The 16,116-nt window shown below is 41.6% G+C and overlaps 3 protein-coding genes across 5 annotated transcripts in view; 2 read left to right on the top strand and 1 right to left on the bottom strand.

Moving 5' to 3' along the window:
* The window catches only part of LOC108894204 (intermembrane lipid transfer protein VPS13C), a 43,012-nt gene extending 41,671 nt beyond the window's left edge, over positions 1-1,341 (top strand). Inside the window, 2 exon segments of the mRNA XM_051075845.1 lie at positions 182-265; positions 347-1,341. Coding sequence (XP_050931802.1) covers positions 182-265; positions 347-448 — 186 coding nt within the window. The 3' untranslated portion in view covers positions 449-1,341.
* Positions 1,342-2,503: 1,162 nt separating this feature from the next.
* On the bottom strand, positions 2,504-11,123 carry shcbp1 (SHC SH2-domain binding protein 1). Of its 3 annotated transcripts, XM_018692776.2 has the most exons (14): positions 11,074-11,123; positions 10,776-10,926; positions 9,543-9,746; positions 9,328-9,443; positions 8,254-8,462; positions 8,018-8,113; positions 7,694-7,924; positions 7,430-7,607; positions 6,453-6,573; positions 5,068-5,199; positions 4,712-4,830; positions 3,959-4,045; positions 3,539-3,677; positions 2,504-3,463 (listed from the first exon to the last, which is right to left on the bottom strand). In XM_018692776.2, the coding sequence occupies exons 2-14, from the start codon at positions 10,876-10,878 to the stop codon at positions 3,132-3,134; spliced, it is 2,067 nt and encodes a 688-aa protein (XP_018548292.1). In that variant the 5' UTR covers positions 10,879-10,926; positions 11,074-11,123; the 3' UTR covers positions 2,504-3,131. The 3 variants fall into 3 exon arrangements, with proteins under 3 accessions (XP_018548292.1, XP_018548290.1, XP_018548291.1); XM_018692774.2 differs by lacking the exon at positions 11,074-11,123 and having other exon boundaries at positions 10,776-11,067; XM_018692775.2 differs by lacking the exon at positions 11,074-11,123 and having other exon boundaries at positions 2,504-3,460; positions 10,776-11,067.
* A 466-nt stretch (positions 11,124-11,589) lies between these two features.
* On the top strand, positions 11,590-15,958 carry mtfmt (mitochondrial methionyl-tRNA formyltransferase). The gene is made up of 9 exons (XM_018692777.2): positions 11,590-11,972; positions 12,278-12,475; positions 13,605-13,727; positions 13,809-13,911; positions 14,008-14,083; positions 14,168-14,259; positions 14,525-14,603; positions 14,832-14,905; positions 15,586-15,958. The coding sequence occupies exons 1-9, from the start codon at positions 11,761-11,763 to the stop codon at positions 15,772-15,774; spliced, it is 1,146 nt and encodes a 381-aa protein (XP_018548293.1). The 5' UTR covers positions 11,590-11,760; the 3' UTR covers positions 15,775-15,958.
* Positions 15,959-16,116: the final 158 nt, after the last annotated feature.

The raw sequence follows: 16,116 nt of genomic DNA, 5'->3' as shown, positions 1-16,116 counted from the left end.
TGTGAAACAGAATGAGATGTTGGATCCTCTATTTTTCACCATTTGTATCCCATCTGTGTTTTTTAGGCAATGACAGGATGTATCACACTTCACTGTTTCTCTATAATTTGTTTTGTGTGTGTGTGTGTGTGTGTGTGTGTGTGTGTGTGTGTGTGTGTGTGTGTGTGTGTGTGTGTATCAGGAGCAGCAGAGGTTGAAGCTGCCAACAAAGAGAGATGAGGAGTCAGTGAGGAAGATTCAGCTCAGAGACACTAACACTGCTCAGGTACTGTCAGTGTGTGTATGTTTTTACATCATGTTTCTGCATGTGGCCCCTCTCTCACCTGGTTGCCATGGTTACCTACAGGCACTGCAAACATCCATATCAGAGGCTCAGGTGGCGCAGCAGCAGCACCGCATGGCGAGACAGAAGTCTCAGCGCTTCCTGAGACTGGACAACAAACAGTGAGGTCACTTCCTGTCCGCAGTTGACTTCCTGTCAACGGGTGTTTTTTGTTTAAAGATGTTGAAGGAGATTTGTGTAAAATGTGGGACTGCTCCTTTAAGAAGTGTAGGAAAAGATTCAAACTAACTTCCTGCTGACACGCCTGCTCAGGTGGAACCGTCCAATCAGAGCTCACTTAGCACTAAAAGTCCCATCACAGTGACGTTCATCATCAAATTTTCTTTCGTCCAATAAAGTTTGAATGAAGAGTTTCAGTCAGACTTTATTGTCCGTGTTTAGTTTGGCAGATAACAGAACAGGAAGTTGTTAATTTGTTGTTAAATTTTGTTTGTTGTTCAGTCGTTTGTTGTTGGTCGTTTACTCTGAGGAGGCTCTTATTGTTGAAATGAATCATGGGAATGTATTTTGTCACTTTGAAACTAAATGTTAAAACTGGCGTTTAATGAAGGTCAAACCTGTAAATATTTTAACTTCTAGTCATCAGTTCAATCAAGTCTTTTTATTTTATTTTAATTAGATTTTTTTTTGGGGCCGTCTGGGGGTGATGGGTATTTTGACCTCTGCTGTTTGTCTGGTTGCACTATTATATGTTTAAGATGAGGCCAAAAAATGACACAATGCACTAAAAGAGAATTTACAGAAAAGAGTTAATCTGAAAATAATAATGCAATAAGTTTATTAATGTTTTCTATAGTGAAACACAGAAGAGAGAAAAGAATGATTGAGTTTGATTCTTCGATGAATCAGTTTACAAATTTTGATTTAAACATAATGCTGAAATATTTTTACTTTCATCGGTTACTGTCTTTGTTGATGTCTGTGGCAGGAGGGAAAAACAAAAAACAAAAACTGATCTGTAACCTTATGGTTTTTCTATAAAGATGAGATTAATGATGCCTGTGGGTCTGAGTGTACTTTGTGGTCAGAGTGATCATCACCAGCTTTCTTCACAGAACATCCTCATACAAGCTGAGTCTACAATAACCATCAAAAAAAGATCCAATCAGCTCATCAATAAATCAATCAGCAGCAGCAGTGAATTGCTGAATGTTCAGATTGTTCCAATAATCACCAAAGAGATATCAATAAGGGATGTTTGACCCTGGACGGTAAGTAATTCAGTCACGTGAGTTTCTACACATCCTGCACAGACATTTAAAACCAGATCTGGACCTGATGGAAGTTACATTTGAATCATCTGTCTCCACTGAGCCCGGCATTGGCCGTCCTGGATCACCTGTAGAGGGCTTCAGCCCGATCAAAACAACAGACAGAGGAGGACCCAACAACGGGCCACCATTGGTCAGCGTGTGACATGTGACCCCCGGTGTCGTCGAGTCAGCAAACACGGCTTCTTTCTCTTCTCCGGACTCTCGATCCTGTAGTGTGTGGCCTGCTGGGATCCAGACTCCTGCACTGGGTACAACAAAACCCACCAGCTAATTACTACAAACAGGAACCACAAAGCAGAGTTAGCATCGGGCGGCTAACAACATGGACCCTACTCAGGAAATACACCACTGTGGACTTTAAACACAGCAGCACACCAGACAGCTCCCTGGTAACGTACCCGGACATCACCCACAGCACAGCATTGTTTTCATGTGCGTTTAAATTTATTGGTTGATATTTTTATGTTAACAAATCTGCTAACTGTATTTACCTGAGCCTGACCTTAACAAAGAAAAACTTGTTTAATCTCTCTTGCGCGCCAGGTGGTTGTTACCAACGGCCATCTTTAATTCCGCCATCTTGTCTTTGTTCTCCCCAGATCTCGAGTGCGTTTGTGTGGCTAAGGCAGAGATGAGGAGAAACACGGACACCTGCAGGTAAATTCAGGTGAGCTGTAAACAGCTGTTACACACATTAACCTCCATGTTTCTTCTTCTGCAGTAATAATGTCTCTCAGTCTGACTGTACCTTTTTACCTGCATCACATGTTGTCTTTGATGTGGTTTTGAAACCTTGACTTTTTCAAATCACAGTGTACCATGAAACCGGCAGTATGTGCATATTGACACACACACATAATGTCAGCCATACTGCCCCAACACCAACTGAGGTTTCAATAGACACTTTTTAATCTGCAGGAAATTCATTACATTAACAGTTTCCACAAGAAGCAGTTTAAACCAAACACTGCCACATTTGAATAATCTGTCTATCGAACAACACTGTTCAGTTCCATTGGGCTTCTCCCACAACCTTAAAAAAAAAAGAAGGAAAGCAAGAAAGAAAAACCACACATAGGCACCGTGTGAAAATCACTTCTAACTCAAGATAAACTGTGAACATTAGTGCTCAGTCCTAAACCAGCCACCACCTTCAGGATAACATCATTAGATCTGAAGGCAAACCACCAAAATTACATTCAAAGTGATGAGTGGGTTTCAAACTAGTATTGCATTAAAAATTAAAAATGTTCAGCATCAGGAGCCCATAGGAATAAATAAGATAAAAGTTCAAACATGGATCCATTAATTGTTACTGCACTTCAAGAAGGTCAAAGTGCTGTTAGAAACATATACAATCAGTGTACAACTGATCACAACACACCTCCTGTTATCACTGTCTGCACAGTGTGAGGCAGCAAAACAAATTTGACAAACAAACACAAGAAATCAGCTAAAATATGAATGTGAAATATGCTAAAATACAGGAATACTCTGGATAGTGTAAGTGACTGTCAGTAGAAAAAGGTGCCAAAGTCACCCATGCCGTTGCGTTTGAACTGGTTTCCCTGAATGGAGACGAAGATCTGGTGGTCAGTAAGATCCTGGACGGCTCGGCTGCAGGACATCTCCTTGTTTCTGCTCAGCTGACGACTAAACTGCCACTTCCTGCCTGAGATGGGGGCCAAGTCACCATCTGTGCTGTTGCTGTGCTCTGTGGACTCGGGCTGAACAGCTGCTGTGGTCGAGCCCGCTGATGATGATGATGATGATGATGTGGACGTGAGGGGATGATCTGAAACTCCTCCTGGCTGTCTGTCTTCAGCTGTCTGTCCAGCAGGGTCTTCTAGGAACAAAAGATTAAAAGTTGATTCTGTACTGTCTTTAATGTCGCACTGTGACTGTGGGAACTGCTGCCTACCTTCACCGCTGTCCAGAGGAGCTCTGTGTTGATCCCCAGTGTTAGGCTTCACTAGAATCACTCCGTAGCCTTCATTGTTATGGATCACATTATTCTCCAACGTGATGGACGGCATGACATCCAGCTCATCTGCAAAGTCCTGAGCGCGAACACACACGTACGTTAACTTTTGATGAGTTCTGGAGCTCCACCTTCTAAGTCTGTTCAACATGTGGTTCATAAATACAGGCATGTCCTTGTGTGAATGCTGTTTAAATACAAGTCCTCCTATTAACAGCATTGTTGTGTCACACATGTTACACAGTTCATCTGTGATTGGTTGTAGCTGCTCAGTTATCACGTTGAGGAGCAAACATCTGAGCAGTGAATAAATTAACATACACTGAGTAACGTGATTGAAATCATCTCGTCTCTTCTCACCTTGATGAGGATACCGTCCTTACAGTGATGGATGCCATTGCTAACCAGACTGCAAACACTGCCGGGGTAAATCTCTACACCAGCTCCCTGCACACAACATAGAGCAACATCAGTTAATGTAAATGTTAGTTAGTAAATGACTAAAAACTGCAGTACGGAAATCTAAAGACCTGCTATCCTCACTTGTCCTTGAGAGCACATGCAATTTAGTGTTGCCAGTTAATCTTTATGTCTTTGGACTGTGGGAGGAAGCCAAAGCACCTAGAAGAAACCCACACAGGCACGAGAAGAGCATCTAAACAGAGGGTCCAGGAGGCCTCCAGGTTCAAACCCAGAACCTTCTTGTTGCTGCCACAATATGATTGAGGTCTTCCAGAAACTGGCATTTTGTCCACCTGGTGAAGTCTAAGTCCAGTATTCCCTTTAGCTCTGTTTTTGGTCTCCACCAACTCTTAAGGGAAATATCTTGCGCTTTAGCTGCCAAATGCTCCACTAAGCTCACCAGCTAGTCTCTACTTGTTTCTGTCTGCTGTTGGCTGCTGAGAAAGCAGTAGGTTTTTACAGCTTCCTCTGTGAAAACAGCTGCTGCTGAAAACAACACTATGAGTGCACTGAGAGTGGACGAGAAGTAAACTTATGGTCCAAACAGCCAAAGAATGAGCTGTAAGATGCTAAAAGCCTATGAGACGAGCCATGCATTAACTTCTGCCTGGGAGGAGTTTGTACCTGTGATCTGCATCATGCAGCTCTCACCTTGGATCCATACAGGTCACACATGTTCATGTTGAGACGGGCCGATGTTCGGACGATAACTCCGGTGGTCTCACACTGCAGCACGCAGTTCTCCATGTTCAGAGTTCCCTGACGGACACCTGACAGTCATGAAACAGGAGTCAGCATGTTAACAGACTGTTTCAATGTTAATTTAACACAAGAAAGAAACATGACCGCGCACAACAGCACGTGAGGATGATAATTGTCATAATGGTAACTGTAGAGACGGTGTCTCCTGCATGAGTCTGCGCTGTCAAAGTGAAACTGAAATCCCTCACACACCAGTGTTATACACAGGTTTACAGTGAGGTTTGTCTACTTTTATTTGTACTCACTGAGAATTCCTTCGATAGCATCGTGTTGGATGAACTTAATGTTAGACAGTCTGACATCAGCTCCAGTGGACTCCACAAATGAGTCGCCCTTGTTTTTCTTTTCAATCACCACATCATCAGGAAAGCCAAAGCCTGGCACACACACAACACAGGAAACCAAGAAATCTGTCAGTGCACAGCAGCCCTATAATGAACGCAAATGTGTTTGCGACATTAGCGTTAGTTCCTTAGTGTTGTCCAGTAACAATTAAAACACATCAGTGAGTCACACTATTGCTGTACATACAGCTCCACAGACTAATAATGCCAACGCCAAACAGTACTTCCTCAATAGCAGAAGTCATGAGCATGCTCCAGAACATGGTTCAACAACCATTCCATTTATTTTGCCTTTTCAACTTCAACTAGAAAACTGAGAGCTTTGTGCTTTGTAATCATGGGAATGTCCAAACCACATAACTACCCACTTCTTCCCTTCACATCCTGTGTTAAACTGTGACTTTATTTTGTCCTCCCTGAACAGAGTCTCTAACACTGGGGGCCACAGGTGTGCAGAGAAGTCCAGGTGGTGTGTGACACATCAAAGTTCAGCTTATGCACTATTGGCTCCAAATTGTCTCATTCGTTGCAGCATCTACATTCTCCCTCAGCTGGTGTTGCTGAGCACTCACTGCATAGTTTTCTTTGGGGTGCACAGAGCCTTGCTATCGGTGGATGAGGTTATGTTAGTGGCCATATTGTTTGTAATGAAGAAACATCTCAGTGTAACAGTGTGACTCACAGATGTGTTCAACTTTGTGATGTAACTGTTTTTGGTCAACAATGGTGCTCTATAGCACTGAGGAATAAGTCGTATCAGGTTTTGGTTACACAGACATTACTTGTTTTGATCTTTTTTGTGGGATTTGTGGACAGTAAGACAAATCTAGAAAATCAGCCGCATCCTTTAAAGTCTTCATAAAAGGCAACATGTGTGGGTTTACTTATAACCTTATGAGCTTTTTAAAGAACTTATTCAGTTAAGCTGAGCCCTCAAACAAATGCATGTAAACCAGTTAATAACCAAAAAGTTTAATACTTTGAAAGAGAAATAAGACATCTGTTCCAGAGGAGCTTAGCTTATATAGGTATTACACACTGTTGAGTGTTTTTCACAGTCCACATGTTCCTGCTTTATGGCTCCATGTGACTGACTGACTGACTGACTGAGAAGAGACATCACTGTAATCAGCTCTTTTTACAACATGGTGTTGTTGTAAATGTTTTATCTATCTATCTACAACATAGAGGACACAAGCCTGCTGTGAGACTTTGGAGGAACAAACTGATTTGTGACAGTCTCAGTGGAGACGAGATAAAAGTTGTTGTTTTTTTTTTTTTTTTACCTTCCATAGTGATGGAGTCAGGTATTAAGATGGAGCTATTCACACTGTAGATGCCTGGGAGAACAATGACCACGTCACCCTGATGGCACGAGTCCACCGCTGATACTGGCTCTCTGTGGAACTAAACACACGGCACAGTTTAGTCACATACAGTACAGCTTAGCACTGAGCCCGAGCCTGAGTCATCACACTGTACAAAGTGAGTATATTGTTTGCTTCCCTCTGGCACCACCTTCAGGACAAACTTTAGACTTGGCTCCACCAGTGGTGAGGAGCTATCAACAGAGAATGTGTCTTTCCATTGAAAGCATCCAACAATTCATCTTTTCAGTGTGTAATGAAGATGTAGACAGCATGCGACTGTATTCCTAATTCACTGTTTTTGAATGAATGATGAGCTGACCTTCAGGCTTAAATGATGTTCTCTGTGACCCTCGACAATGTGTCCAAGGACCAACCATGGCAAACTGTCGCAGTGTGTATTAGACTGAGGTTTAACAGAGGAGGCATCCATTCCCAGTGTAGAGACGGTGAGAAATTGAGCACTGAAAATCTCAGGGGCTCTTTGTAGTGTTGCGTGATTGACATAGTTTCCTCATCCTGACATACAATCCAAGTATCCCAGTCATTCCCATTAGCATAGTGTGATACACTGAAACGGGCTGGTGGGGGAGGCTAGCTGGTTAGCATGCCAACTTCAGCAGAAGAAATGATAGAAACAGAAGCAATGCATTGTTCCTTTCCACTGCTGGAGACAGGTCTCGGCAATTAAAGGAATGAAGTTTGATGCTGAACTCACAACATTTCTCTTATACCGGTGAGTAAACAACTGTTACTGCTAACACTGGCTACGTGGCAGAACTTACAAATAGTTCATTTTGAAGCTGCTACCCGGTTCCAGACTGATCCAGATTCATTAGAGGAGCTGTCTAATAGGACCTACCCCTGGTGACATTGGAAGTGTGTGTGATACTGACCTGGATCTCAGTGTCCCCACAGGAGCACAGAGGCAGCAGTCTGGCACTGAGGAGGGACTGTAGCTGCATGGTACTGCAGGAGGCTGTGACTACATGGACCACCTTCATACCCGATGGTCTGGGTCCACGGCTCTGCACACACTGCTGCCTGGCATTACCTTTGTAGCCCAGGACATACCTGAACAGAAGGTGATAGAAGTGAACATCCAGGTTGTGAAAAACTTGGATCAAGTTTGAAGGACACATATAAACTCATACTTGTACCTCAACAGGGGGTTCTCGATGATGTGCAGTTTACGTTTGTATGTCTCCAGCTGGTCATAGAGCTTCAGACCCTCCACCATTGACACGTTGTCCAGCTCAGAGTCTGAGTCAGGGCTAAGACCACTGCGCAGCGCAGAGAACTGCTGGAAGCACTGGGAGCATTTCTCCAGTAAGGTCTGGTACTCTGCCACCAGGCCTGTGGGGACTCTGTCCTCTAAGATGTCGTAGTGGCTGAGATAAGACATATTTTCAAACAGGTCAGTCAGGGGAATGAACCAGCACTTATCACTACAAAATCATCACAGAGATAAACGGTGTGCTCACAGCCTGAGACGAGGCTCCACACAACGAACAAAGTAGTCAAAGTCATCGTCTTCATCTTCCTCATCCCACTGCCTCCAGATGTGCTTATAGAAAAACCTGTGGATTGAAGAGGAGACAAAGGAAGAGGAAAGCATGACACAGCTGGCCAGTAAACTTTATCAGACTGTTTAAAAATATGGGCAAACATCAACAGGTGAATTGTAGGCACAGTATCAGTTCTGCAGTATGAGTTCCACCTGAGGTGCTCCAGAGCAAGGGCAGTCTGATCAAAGTCCCCAGACACTTCATAGACCACATGCAGCTCCTGCAGTGGCACTTTGTGCTGGGTGGCTTCCAGCAGAGACTCCATGGCCTCTTCTGTGAGTTCACAGCCTCTGGTATCACACTGCAGAGGCAGCACCAGCCTCACGCATGCCTTCAGATCCTTCAGGTCCACATCATAGACCTGAAATCAACAAAAGCTCTTCAGCACTCACACCTGAAATCATCAGCAGCTGGTTACTGGAAAAGTATAACTCATCTTTCTGTGGTTACGCAGACTTCTCTGGCGTAGGGCTGGGTGATACGGCAAAAAAAAAACAAAAAGATAGCAATTTTTTCCCATATTGATTGATATGGGTATTTATTATGATATATAATCTGCTAGTTTGAAGACTATCCTGATACTCTATACAAACATGTTTTATCTGCCTTAACTAAACACAAACAAATTTAATTGTGTGGTAATTTATCAAAAAATGTAAGTCAAACAAAAACCTGACGACTACAATCACAAATTTCTTTGACAGGGCCTTCTTTTAGAGGTGCAAATTGGATTGTTGTACCTTTTTCATTGTTTTCATATGGAATGCTGCAAAAGACAACATGATAGATTTTGACAGTCATGTTTTGACTGGCTGGTAGCCCTGCTTTTTATTGCCCAGCCCTGATCATCAGTGAACTGTTCTCAATGATTTATCGCAATCCTCACTTTTTATATTACATTACAAATATCGAGCACAGATGTGCAGATACTCCTCACTGTCAACCTAATCGGTATGTGTTAAAATTAAATCAAAACAGGTGCTACCAATCAAGTTGCTACCAACAAGTTCAAAGATGAGAAGTTTTTTGGGCTGAGTTAACATAAGTAAAATCATAGACAGTTTGGAATAAGGCAGATAATGAAGAAAAGTTTCTGTGGACACAGGCTAGTTTTCAGGCTAGTTCCTCCTAAATCATGTTCTGAGTCAAAATTGAAGAAATGCTCAAGTGGGATGAAAGTAAAAGTAGATTTACAACATCAACACAGACGTGTAGGTTGGTCTCACCTCCACCAGAACATCAAAAACATTAGTACACCACAGAGCCTGCCAATCGCAAGGCTCCACCACCTTCTCCAGGTAGTCTGCTGTGAAGGCCTTCACCTCGGAGGGCTTACAGTCTCCTACACATAAACATACATGTAGGAACTGAGATTAGTCTACTGATTACTATAATATTTTTATTTGAGTCCAACTGCATGACAGTGTGTGTCTGCTCTTACCGAGCATGTAGTCCTGATAAGCCTTGAACCTCTCGTAGAGCAGCAGGTGGCTGGTCTGAAAGGTGTCAGGAAGATTTGACGTCTCTCCTCCATGACGCTCACATCTCTGCAGCTGTGTCCCCGATATCTCAGTGTTAAAGTGGTCTGTACCACTGTCATCATCACTCTCACCCTCATCATCTTCCTCGTCATTCTGAAACAGACCTGTCGAGAAAAGATAAGGATGATTCAAGCTGTAGTTTTGGTTTAGATAAAATCAAGGCGAGGTTAGATTACCTTTATTATCTGTTCCAAGTTTTATTTCAAGCCAATCCTAAAATAGTTACATACAAGTCACATGCGAACACTACGCAGTAAAATGACCATCTGATCTGCTGTCCAACATTGTCCTTCTTTGGGATACAACACAATGTGAAAATCTGTCATAGAGAAGGAATAAGAGCTTTGATCTGACATACAGCACACACACAGTTGTATAAATTTACATTATTCAGTGCCTCAGTGTTTCTGAAATTAAAACACAGAATGAATAAACAATTGGAAATTTTAAAACAATAAATTATGGAATCTTCTTGTTTGATCCATTCAGCAGCTGAACACACTCATGACATTTCTCCAATGGTAATTAAAACATTGTATCTCCACATAATGTTTAATTTAATTTCCCATTTGTCCCAACACTTTCATTTTCTTCTATTGCTGCAGAAAAGCTGGTTCTTAATCCCTGAAACGCGTGTTTTCTATGACATTTACATGATTTTCCAGTTTTTGGTGACCTACTTTTTCTTACCTTGGGCAGCCCACCACTCGCTTTGTACCATTTAAGGTTATTCACTGTTCTTGAACTAACCTGTTTGACCTGAATGATGTCTGTGTGAAAGAGAGACCCGGCATCGACTGTGGTTAAATTAATGTTACCCAAGGTATTAGTGGCTTTGGTTAACATCATCTTAGGTATTAGTAACGTTGGTTAAGATTACAATATCTCAGGTAATGTTACCTCAGGTACTACTAACTTTGGTTAAATTACATTTTCTTCAGATACAAATATAACGTTACCTCTGGTAGTCATGCGTTTGGTTGACAGCTGATTGTTTTGCTGTCTTTTTTCTCAGCAGCGGGATGTTACAATATATGATCACCGGTAAACTTAGTCACGTTAGAGAACACATTATATTAACCACATGACGGTGAAAATGTTTCAGAAGTGAACGATTAAATCGTGACACAGACCTCGAGGTACGGTGGAAACATGATTTCTCTCTGCAGAAAGTGCGTTATTGTTGTTTTCCACGTCGGGCTCAACGGACGACGACGAATCAACCCCGTCCAACATCCTGTTTACAGGCTCCCCTCCACCAGCAGACGTCGTTTCCCGTGATTCCTGCTCCATGGAGAGTTAGATACGTTGTATATGTATATATATATATAAATGTGCTTATATAGAGGCTGAAAGTCAGGGGCGTTACACTATCCAGTCAGTTTGACTAACAAACATGAACTGAACAGCACACACCCTGTCCCCACTTACTTTCGAATTATTCCCGGTCCGCACAGTTGCAGCCAATCACAGCACAACATCCACAGGATGCCCCGCCCCCTGATTCCCAAACCGCTCTTAGCCAATGAGCAACGTAAGTTTGCGCATGCGCAGAATGCCATACAAGCCATAAAAAGTTCCAAGAAGAAAGCTGTTAAACCAGTTTAGTTGACAAGTTTGGTAATGTAGAGAATTAAAGCCCTTAGAGGTAATATTTTATCCTTCATACTTGTTTGTTATTTTCAAGTCTGTGGAACAGAGATACATTTAAAAAATGTGATCTCTTCAAAAGTGTTGCTCTAGCAGATATTGTAGCAGATGTGTAACTTTCCCCCTATGCACCTGAATACATAGCCTTAGAAGTAGATTTTATACTCCACCCAGCAGTCAGGGGCAGCACACCCTGACCAACCTGGAATCCACCTTTTGTCTAAATTAAACAGAGGAAAGCAAAAATAGCTACAACACACCCAACCAGTTGGTGGCAGTAAGCCTGTTTAACGCCTACCAACAATCATTCACGAAGAAGAGGAGGGCGGAAGTGTGAAGGGAAACATGGCGGCACCCCAGGTCAGCACACTTGGGACGAATTCGCTTAAGTCACGGAAACTTCCTCAGTGTTAGGACTGACATTGTGGACACATGGTATCTTGAACTGAAGAAACAGCTGATGTTAGTATGTGGACGAGCGGTAAAATAGCAGGAGCTACTCTGAAAACCCTCAGCTCTTTCCAGCACTGCTGTATACCGACGGTGTTGCGAAGGGGTACTGATGGGCGGCAACAGCGGCTCTGTAGATTGATGTCATCTTCAGGACCCCCGTGGAGGCTCTTGTTCTTCGGCTCTGATCAGTTTGCTGTGGAGTCTCTAAAGCTGCTCACATCCAGCAGGTGCGAATTCACTGAGATTCGGATTGACAGGCTTATCGTTCAGTTTTTGGGCATTTAAGTTAAATTTAGCACCAAGGTCCTGTAGGGTATGACATTACCAGTATCATCTCAAAAGTGTATTATAGACCATATTCCTTTCTTTAGCCGCTTTTCATAGAAAAGAGATTTATTTCTAAATACCACATATCTACAATTCTACAAAGGTATATCATGAGGGCTGCAACTATCTTGCAACTCATGGGCATTATCATTTTGGAATAAGGGAAGTGAGTACATGATAATTAATCTCCATCCTCTGTTTGTAGGAATTCCAGTGAAGAGCTAGTTAAGTCGCTTGAAGTTGTTACTTTGTCTAGTGATGTCCCAGTGAAGAGGTTTGCTCAACAGAACCACCTTCCAGTCCACAGCTGGCCCCCTGACAATGTGGATGGGCAGTTTGATGTTGGGGTGGTGGTGTCCTTTGGCTGTTTACTCCCTGAGAGACTAATCAACAAGTTTCCATTGTGAGTATTTTTTGTGTATCAATGATGTGTTTGAACTAGGGCTGAACGATTTTGGGAGGATATTTAATTACGATTTTTCCAACAAATATTGTAGTTGTGTTTTAATTTGATGATGATATCATTTTTGAAAGTCAAGTTTCAATCCAGGATTCACTATATACATGTAAAACGTGATGGAGCACCACCATCAGTAAAATATTAATTCCTCTGTGTTCTAAGCCAAGGATGAGAGTGAAAATGTATTTATTCTAACAATAAATGGTGTCGAACATACACATAATGAATCATAGAACAATTCTCACAAAAGAAAAAGTTGCACTACATTCTCTTGTCTTCTTTGCAGTAGCTTTACATCGGCCATACTGCCTGTGGTGATTTTTCAAATGCTGATACACTCAGGGGCAATGACAGGAGACTGACGGGCACACAGAGAGTCGTTAGAGACACGTGATCTGGAACAAGACATGTTGTCTCTTAAATTAAATGATACTTTCCTCAGTCAGAACAGGACATCTAAGTGCCGCAGGAGAGGTGTATTAATACACAGGGTGATTACTGAGAAGAGGATCGTGGTTTTTGCTTCTTGTAGGCACAGTCTAGAAACTTTTTCATTGCACCTCACTCCTGTCTCCTCTCCACTGTCCTGTCCAAATAAAGGTGAAAAGAAAAGTAATAATGCCTCATTTGATATTAGTATCAATAGGCATCTTGAAACAATGTTTAGCATATACAGTAAACATGATCACCACAACAAGAAGATGATATTTGCCTGGAGCCTTGGCCACTATTTAGACATAGAGTCTAATCTACACAGAAGGCATGAAGTTATTAACAGTATATAAGCTGTGTGTATGTGTCGGTTATTGTGGAAATATCAAAGACTCTCACTTAATGTATCAATGAAAAATGTGAGACACAAAAATAATTTCTGTTTAACTACAGGTGCATTGGCCTTTGAAAATATCCACTCTCTCTAAACAGCTTAATTTACCTGCTGTATTAGCCCTTATAATGTTGGTTACAATATTGTAAGGTTACACATGAATTAGTAATTCTAGGACATATTCAAGCTTTAAGCAAGGAGATGTTCTAATTTCTCTCACACTGTGCACATGCTCTTTGATTGCAGTGGGATATTGAACGTTCACCCCAGCCTGCTGCCAAGGTGGCGAGGTCCAGCACCCATCGTCCACACTATTTTGCATGGTGACACTGTGACAGGAGTCACCATCATTCAGATCCGGCCTCACAGGTAAACAGAGGGAAAACCCAGCTCTCAGTGTTCTTTTTTTTCCTTACTACAAACATAAACAGATTTTCTCCTGTCACCCAGGTTTGATGTGGGCCCCATTCTCAACCAGGAGCTCCATCCGGTCCCTGAGAACTGTACTGCTGATGAGCTGGGAGCTGCCCTAGCCACTAAGGGAGCACACCTGGTGAGGTGTTGGAACATATCTATTCAAAGATGATTACCTTATCCTCTCACTACTGGATGGATGGAAATGTAATGTAGTTGCTGTACTTGATTGCAGCTGATTAATACGTTGAGGACTCTGTCGGAGAGAATGGCACAAAAAAGGGAGCAAAGCAAGACAGGTGCAACATTTGGTACGTAGTTGTTAACTATATATACACAGTTAAATGTAAATTAAGAGAAATCCTACCAACTTACACCTTAATTTCCTCCAACAGCCCCAAAACTCAATACGTCTTTGAGCTGGGTGGTGTGGGAAGAACAGACTTGTGACCAAATCGATCGTCTGTATCGTGCCATTAGATTCCGGGTAATGAAGACTGATCTGGGACCATACAATAACAACCTAAAGCTTTTGTTTGACATAGAGGACAAACTACTCACTCTCTAATTTCATTTGTTATTCATCCTCCTGTGTATTTATGAATACTTCACACTCAGAAATACAAATCATTGTGGACATAGTTCATCGGTTATGTTTATGAAACATGAAACGATTTAGGAGACTAGTGGTAAGATATAGCAATGAGATCCTTTGTGACTGTTACTGTAATGATCCTTCTCTCTGCAATCAGACACCTTTGAGGACCACATGGATGGGACAGACAATAAAACTTATGGATTTTGTAGGAAAATGTCACATTTCATCAGCAGGTAAGTTTGTTAAAATCAACTTTATTTATCCATGAATATACTTAGAGTACATGCACACCTTAAAAATATTGTTAGGCTTCGGAGTATACACTTAAAACACAGTGAGAGGTCAGCTGGTATTGAGACTTATGTGCATGTATCTGCTGTTGCCCTGTTACACTCCAGCTTATGTATAACTTTGGTGCCATGGCCCTGAGCTGTCATATATCACTCACGTATTGTTTGCAGATCAAAAGAGGAAACCTGTCCCTGGCTCTGTGACCTATCTGAAGGAGTCCAATACTTTGGCTGTCTGTTGTAAGGTCTGTCCAACTCTAAACCTGTCCCTATCTACTCCACTCCCACTGCCACATCAAAACATTTCACTTAAAAAAGAGCTGTGATGCATAAAATGATCCATTCATTCTAATCATTGTTACTACATGATGTTTTAAAATAATGTATATATAAGTACTTTGTGCTGTGCACTTGAATCTGCAGTGTAAAGATTTTAGTTCTAGTTTTAGTTTTAGTAAAGATTTAGTTTAGATTTTAGTCACACTTCACCTTCAGTTTTGTAAATACAAATCATTCTGCCACTGTGTCTAGAATTTCCTGCATTCACTGCTCACTTTTTGCTTTCTTAGTGCTGCTCATGTGTCTTATTACTGTGACTGGCAAAGCCTTTTTGGCATGGAGGAAGCAGCAAGCAAAGTGGCTATTTGGTGATAGTGACACCCAGTGTTCACAATACAAACTGTATTTTAATTTAGTCATCAACTCTCAACACTTTAATATAATTAAACACTTTAACACATTTTAAAACTTTAATATAATTAAGTGTTGATGTTTCTAAATCTAATTTTACTTTAATTGAGAATAATGGCCCATCGCTCTTAAAAAGCCTGTTTCAAATAAAGGCCTGGTTCTGACCCTGTGATGTTTTGAAATTTGATATTTTTGATGGTTTAATAAGTGTGTTGATCTGTGTTCCCTGTTCCAGGATGGCTGGGTGGGATTCAAGGCAGTGCTCCTGAATAAAAGACTGACAGCTGCTGACTTCTATAATGGCTACCTGCATCAGACACTGCAGAATAAGACACTGTATCAGACAGCTGAATGCCTCTTTGTCAGTAGAAAAGGAGGAACTGCCGCACATCAGATAACAGAAAACTCAGTGTTACAACAATAATTTTATCTCTTGATTTGAAGACTGCAGAGCTGACATCACATAATGGATTTTACTGCAGTTTTTACTCTTGTCTGTTTTAAGACATCTGCATCTACTGTGCATTTATTGCATTAAATATATGTACTGAACAATAATAATAAATGAATGTGCTGTCAATTGACAGATGCCAGGAACAATCATGAAAGATGCTCATTTGTATTCACTGATTTCTTTATTTTTCTCCATTTACCTAAAAGGGCTATTTCTATAACTTGCATTTTTTGAATAATTGAGATTTGATTAACCTTATTATTTCCAATGACAAAGTTACTATACCAGTGGTCTAGGAGCCGAGCTATACAC

The sequence above is a fragment of the Lates calcarifer genome, linkage group LG2 (assembly GCF_001640805.2).
Source record: "Lates calcarifer isolate ASB-BC8 linkage group LG2, TLL_Latcal_v3, whole genome shotgun sequence".
Taxonomy (NCBI): domain Eukaryota; kingdom Metazoa; phylum Chordata; class Actinopteri; family Centropomidae; genus Lates; species Lates calcarifer.
This window is presented reverse-complemented; position numbering and strand designations above follow the sequence as displayed.

Excerpts from the sequence above, each read along its gene's own strand:
- shcbp1 (XM_018692774.2), bottom strand. The coding sequence starts at position 10,935 with ATGGAGCAGGAATCACGGGAAACGACGTCTGCTGGTGGAGGGGAGCCT. Across the intron at positions 7,925-8,017 it reads GTGGAGCCTCGTCTCAGGCT|CCACTACGACATCTTAGAGG; the intron begins GTGAGCACACCG and ends GTCTTATCTCAG. Across the intron at positions 4,831-5,067 it reads TGCTATCGAAGGAATTCTCA|GTGTCCGTCAGGGAACTCTG; the intron begins GTGAGTACAAAT and ends CATGACTGTCAG.
- mtfmt (XM_018692777.2), top strand. The coding sequence starts at position 11,761 with ATGTGGACGAGCGGTAAAATAGCAGGAGCTACTCTGAAAACCCTCAGC. Across the intron at positions 14,260-14,524 it reads ATCGTGCCATTAGATTCCGG|ACACCTTTGAGGACCACATG; the intron begins GTAATGAAGACT and ends CTCTGCAATCAG. Across the intron at positions 14,906-15,585 it reads CTTTGGCTGTCTGTTGTAAG|GATGGCTGGGTGGGATTCAA; the intron begins GTCTGTCCAACT and ends TCCCTGTTCCAG.